The sequence below is a fragment of the Bos grunniens genome, chromosome 5 (genome assembly GCF_055505025.1).
Source record: "Bos grunniens cultivar Pamir isolate PY7600 chromosome 5, Bosgru_T2T1.0, whole genome shotgun sequence".
Lineage (NCBI taxonomy): Eukaryota > Metazoa > Chordata > Mammalia > Artiodactyla > Bovidae > Bos > Bos grunniens.
The window spans coordinates 38,104,225-38,109,904 of record NC_141169.1 but is presented as its reverse complement, the minus strand read 5'-3'; the positions used below and the strand labels follow the sequence as shown (position 1 = coordinate 38,109,904).

The following is a 5,680-nucleotide window of genomic DNA, read 5'->3' as shown; positions in this document are numbered from 1 at the left end:
CAGAGTCAACATATGACAGCATTTTGCTGCTAGTTATATCCTTAAAAGAAAGGATAACATGTCCAACAAAAACTTGAACACACATATTCATAGAAGCATTATTAATAATAGCCAAATGATAAATTCATTCAGTGGATAAATGGATGAATATAGTTTATCCACACAGTAGAATATTATTTTCCAATAAAACATACTGAAGCCACATGAAACTTGAAAACATGCTTAGTGAAAAAAGCCAGTCACAAAGGACGACATATTGTATGAGTCTACCGTTAGAAGTGCAAGGAGGTGGAATTGGAAAACTGACTGCTAATAGTACAAGATTTTAGGGTGACAAGTGATAAAATGTTCTGAAATTGGGATGATGGTCATGATGAACTTGCACAACTCAGTGAATATATTGAAAACCATTGAATTATGTATTTTAAATGGATGGATTATAAGCTGTGTGAATTACATCTGAATAGAGCTGTTTTAAAAATTCTTAGGAAAGATAGATGCTAAAAATTACATTTTAAAAAATTACATGGCTTTTTTCTGTTAGTATATATTGATGAAATTTCTTCATCTCATGACTGTTCTGTAATAGAGTAGAAATGACAAAACAAGGATCAAAAGAACCACATTTATGCTTCTCAGCTGGTGGTTTGCATGAAGAATTGTGAAATACTGAAGGCTTCGTCTTCTTGTAGATTATTCAGACACAATGGAATGCTTAAGATTCGGGGGGCCTTAGAGTGCATCTACTTCCCCTCCCCCACACTTTAAAAAAGAGTAGATTTGGAAACCATGAGGCCTTGCAAGATAAAAGTGATTTGCCCAAAGCCCTGTGGCCTTGGAGCCTCACCTATAACCCAGGATTTTTTCTTCCTAGTCTGGAACTTAGTTCAGATTATGATTATGGTTGTGATATATGACATTCAAAGCATTATTTTTTGTTCTTGTGTTCATCCAAAATCAAAATACCTGTGTCTAAGAGGCATCTGGGAAAGTTTGAGGGCATGAGGAGAAGAGGATGACAGAGGATGAGATGGCTGGATGGCATCACCGATTCAATGGACATGAACCTGGGCAAACTTTGGGAGATGGTGAGGGACAGAGCGGCCTGGTGTGCTGTATTCCGTGGGGCTGCACAGAGTTGGACGTGACCGGGTGACTGAGCAACAAGAGGCATAATCTTATACCCTAACAACAGGATTTAATCTTCACTCATTTATTTTCTGATGCCAAGTTTTCCAATGTGTCAGTGAAACTACAACATGCATTCGTTCATTTTATTTAAGCAGTGCTGTTAAACCCATACCCTGTACCAATCTCTGGGCTCTGGAATTGCTGGTCTCTGTGTAGGACCACAAACTGGAATAGGATAGCTAGTGTTTTGAGATGAAAGGAGAGGTAATTGGAGAAAAATATAAATATAATGGCAATATTATACACACAGAATACATTTTAATATGAACCATTGTTGACCCTAATAATTAAGCAGTAGAATAAGATAGACAGCTGGCATAACTACTGCTCCTCCATATAGTATGAGCATTAACAACTCACTTTAAGGAAAAAGACTTAAGGGAAGATTGCTTTACTCAAAATATGAAAAACATTTTTTTCTGCCTTTTAGTCAGTTTGTTTTTTTGATGTTGAGTTGTATGAGCTCTTTACATATGTCGAATATTAATAACTTTCAGTCATATTATTTGCAAATATTTTCTTCCATTCAGTAGATTGTCTTTTCATTTTGTTGATAGTCCCATTACTGAGCAAAAAATGGCCAGAAGAACTGTTTTTCCAAAGAGGAAACTCAGATGGCCAACAGGCATATGAAAAGATGCTCAACATTGCTAATCATCAGGGAAATGGAAATCAAAACCACCATGAGATATCAACTAAGCTGTCAGAATGGCTGTCATCAAAAAGATCATAAATAACAAATGTTGGCAAAGAAATGAAGAAAAGGGAACATTTGTACACTGCTGGTAAGAATGTAAGTTGGTGCAAGCCACTGTGGAAACACTATGAAGGTTCTCAAAAAAAAAAACAAACCTAGAACTACAATATGACCCAGCATTCCAGATCCTCAGTATATTTCTTAAAAAAAAAAAAGACTAAAATCAAAAAATATTAATACCTGAACCCCATATGAATCATCTAATCCAAATGGGTATCCATTTTGTTAGACACCAATCACCAGTAATAAGTTCACTAAAGAAAAGTAGCACAAACACCAAAAATTAATGACAATAGTGCAATTACAAAGTTTAATTATTTCTGAAGTGTGATTTCTGAATAATGATTTTTAAAATGAAAAGTATTTAGCTATAAATTCTGTTCTATACAAAAGGACATCTGTCCCCGGTACAAATTGGGAATTCAGAATACTTTAACTATACTCAAACTGAGTTGCTACAGCCAAGTACCTATAAAATGAGAATTTTGTGTATGAAATCAGGAGTTACTTTTAAAAAATGGGGATGGAAATTTGCCTATCTTTAAACTTTCTGATCAGGCATGAAGTAATTCTGGCCTCAAAGTTTACTTTATAAATAACTGGTCAAATTTCTGTGAAAAACCAATGTTCTTACACAGAAGAGAAATAATTTTCCAGCTATAGCTACAAAGTTTCATAATTAAGGATTCAGAGTGCTAGTCAGTATACATTAAAGATTTTTCCTTTCTTTGTATCCCTAGATACTTGCTATTTGTTAAATAGTTTGTATTTTATGATAATAGGCTGTCAGAACTCATTCACACAGTAACTGTTCTATAGTTGAAATTGGTTTCAATGATTAAAATTGTATACAAGGAAATTAGGTGTGTTGCAGTACTTGGTTGCAAATAACTTGCCATCTGGTGTTGGGTCAGAAAATGCTATTTCATTAGTGCTGAGAAAACAGCCAAACATGAAGCAATTCCTGAGCGTGTCTACCAGTCGTCGTGCAATGCGCTTTCTTCTTTTCAGTCGTCGTGCAATGCGCTTTCTTCTTTTCAGTCTGAAGACCCAGATTCTACTTATCCCACACACTGCAGGTTCTGGTACATCTGAACATTGCCAAGCCCTCTGACATTCTTTAGAGCTTGGGGTTTCTGGGCCAGTTGGTTCAGACAGGACACGGAAGGCCTGTTTGATGGGCTCTGCAATTAAACACCCAACTACTTTCTTTTCATCAGAGATAAAGAGCAAGGTTTTGGTTTTGTTTGGATATTTGGGAACAACTTGCTGGAAGCCCAATTCATTATCAACAAGTTCCTGGACATCTTCAACCTTTCTGATAGCATAACTCGGGTCACGTGGCAGGACCAACACAATTTTCCCATCCCAAAACTCTGCTACAACACGTTCTTTTTTCCAGCCTGTATATTTGATTCCCTCCACAAATCGGTGGTGATGCTGAACATGCTGCAGTTCGTCCTCGGGGTTGGAAGCAGCGTAGATCATGCCACAGGACTTACACATGGTGGCTCCGAAATGTTTCTGACCTGCATCAATGATGAGCTGGTCTTTTGTTTCTTTGTTTGAATCTCTGGTATTAGTACTCTTCTGTATGTTGACTTGTTTTAAGAAGTTAGTAGATGTAACTATTAAGTAGTAGTTTTAAAAGTAGTAAATTTTAAACCTAACAGATTTAAAATTTAACAGAACCAAGGTTAATAAATATGTCTAGGCTGATGGGCCACAGAACATGATGACTTTATGTAAATATACCTAAATATGGATACATTTTTCTAATATAATTCATGGATACTTTGAAAAACAGAATTATTCAGCTTTTTTTATTATTATAAAGTCATGTAGCTTCACTCTGGCAGTAAGACTCTAGGGAAGTAGTGTCCAGGTCATAACTCTGTAGAATCTGTTCCTCTACATTCTTTTATTTGCCTTTAAGTTAATAGTTCTAAAATTTTAAAGTTTGGTTTCTCAAAAGACTGTGAAAGTGTTAAAATGTGTGTAAATTTTCCAAACATTTTAATGCTAGTTTCTGTACTGCTGTGTTTAAAAATTATCTGAAATATTTTATTTTAAAACTTCATTAACATTATTTTGCTCGATGCCTTTATGATGAATCAATTAAAATTCTTTTCTGTATTAAAAAAAAAAAAAAACCTGAACCCCAATGTCATAGCAGAATTATTTACAATTGTTAAGATATAGAAGCAAACTAACAGTCCAACAGCAGGTGAATGGATAAAGAAGATGTGAAAATGTATTTATATATATGTGTGTGTGTGAGAAGGAAATGGCAACCCGCTTCAGTGCTCTTGTCTGGAAAATCCCATGGACGGAGGAGTGTGGTAGGCTGTAGTCCATGGGATCACAAAGAGTCAGACACGACTGAGTGAGTTTGCTTTCACTTTTACATATATATATGTACACATACATACACAATGGAATACTACTCAGCTATTAAAAGGAATGAAATTTTGCCACTTGCAATAACATGGATGAACTTGGAAAGTATTATGCTAAGTGAAATGAGTCAGACATAGAAAGACAAATGTATAATATGACATATATGGAACGTAAAATATGCAACAAGCTAGGATGTATAACAAAAAAGAAGCAGACTCACAGATACAAAGTATAAATTAGTGGCTATCAGTAGAGGGGGAGGAGAAATATGGGGAGGAGGGAATGAGAGGTAAAAGGATAACATTTAAGACAGGCTCAAGTATTGTATAACAGAGGGAATACGGCCAAAATTTTGTAATAACTATAAATGGAAAATAATCTTTCAAACTTGTATAAAAAATTAAAAAAAAACAAATAACAAATAAAATCCCCCAAATTGTATAGAGATAGTATAAATTAATAGCACTGACTGTACCAAAAAAAAATTATGCTAACCAAAATAAACACTTGCCTTGAAACAAAAACTGAATAAACCGTTCTTCTCAAAAAACAAAAAATAGGAAAGATAGGAATTTCTTGTCTTCCTTAGCATGTGACCAAGAAACTTCTTTCATATTTGCAAATATACTTTGTTTAACCATTTAAAATTAAAGTAATACTGAAATGAATATAATCACAAGGAAAACTATTACAGTCAGTCAGTCCAGTCGCTCAGTCATGTCTGACTCTTTGTGACCCCATGGACTGCAGAACATGACATTTCCCTGTCCTTCACCAGCATCTGGAGTTTGCCTTGACTCATGTCCATTGAGTTGGTGATGCCATCCAACAATCTCATTCTCTGTCATCCCCTTCTCCCACCGCCTTCAATCTTTTCCAGCATCAAGGTCTTTTCCAGTCAGTCAGTTCTTCACATCAGGTGGCGAAAGTATTGGAGTTTCAGCTTCAGTATCAATCCTTCCAAAGAATATTCAGGACTGATTTCCTTTAGGTTGGACTGGTTTGATCTTCTTGCAGCCAGAGGGACTCTCAAGGGTCTTCTCCAATATCACAATTCAAAAGCATCAATTCTTCAGCACTCAGCTTTTTTATACTCCAACTCTCACATCCATACATGACTACTGGAAAAACCATAGCTTTGACTAGACAGAACTTTGTTGGCAAAGTAATGTCTCTGCTTTTTAATATGCTGTCTAGGATGATCAGTTCGTTGTCATCCACACAGACAAAGGCTTTGGCGTAGTAGATAAAGCAGAAGTAGATGTTTTTTTGGAACTCTCTTGCTTTCTCAATGATCCTATGGATGTTGGCAATTTGATCTCTGTTCTTCTG

The 5,680-nt window shown here is 35.6% G+C and overlaps 1 protein-coding gene across 1 annotated transcript; it reads right to left on the bottom strand.

Annotated features, from left to right (window-relative positions):
* Positions 1–2,231: 2,231 nt before the first annotated feature.
* LOC147371782 (N-acetyltransferase ESCO2-like) lies at positions 2,232–4,097 on the bottom strand. Its single transcript, XM_086403894.1, has one exon. It carries the CDS (start codon positions 3,452–3,454, stop codon positions 2,780–2,782), a length of 675 nt encoding a protein of 224 aa, XP_086260020.1. The 5' UTR covers positions 3,455–4,097; the 3' UTR covers positions 2,232–2,779.
* Positions 4,098–5,680: the final 1,583 nt, after the last annotated feature.

Bases quoted from the DNA above. Each gene is read 5' to 3' on its own strand.
- LOC147371782 (XM_086403894.1), bottom strand. From the start codon at position 3,454: ATGTGTAAGTCCTGTGGCATGATCTACGCTGCTTCCAACCCCGAGGAC.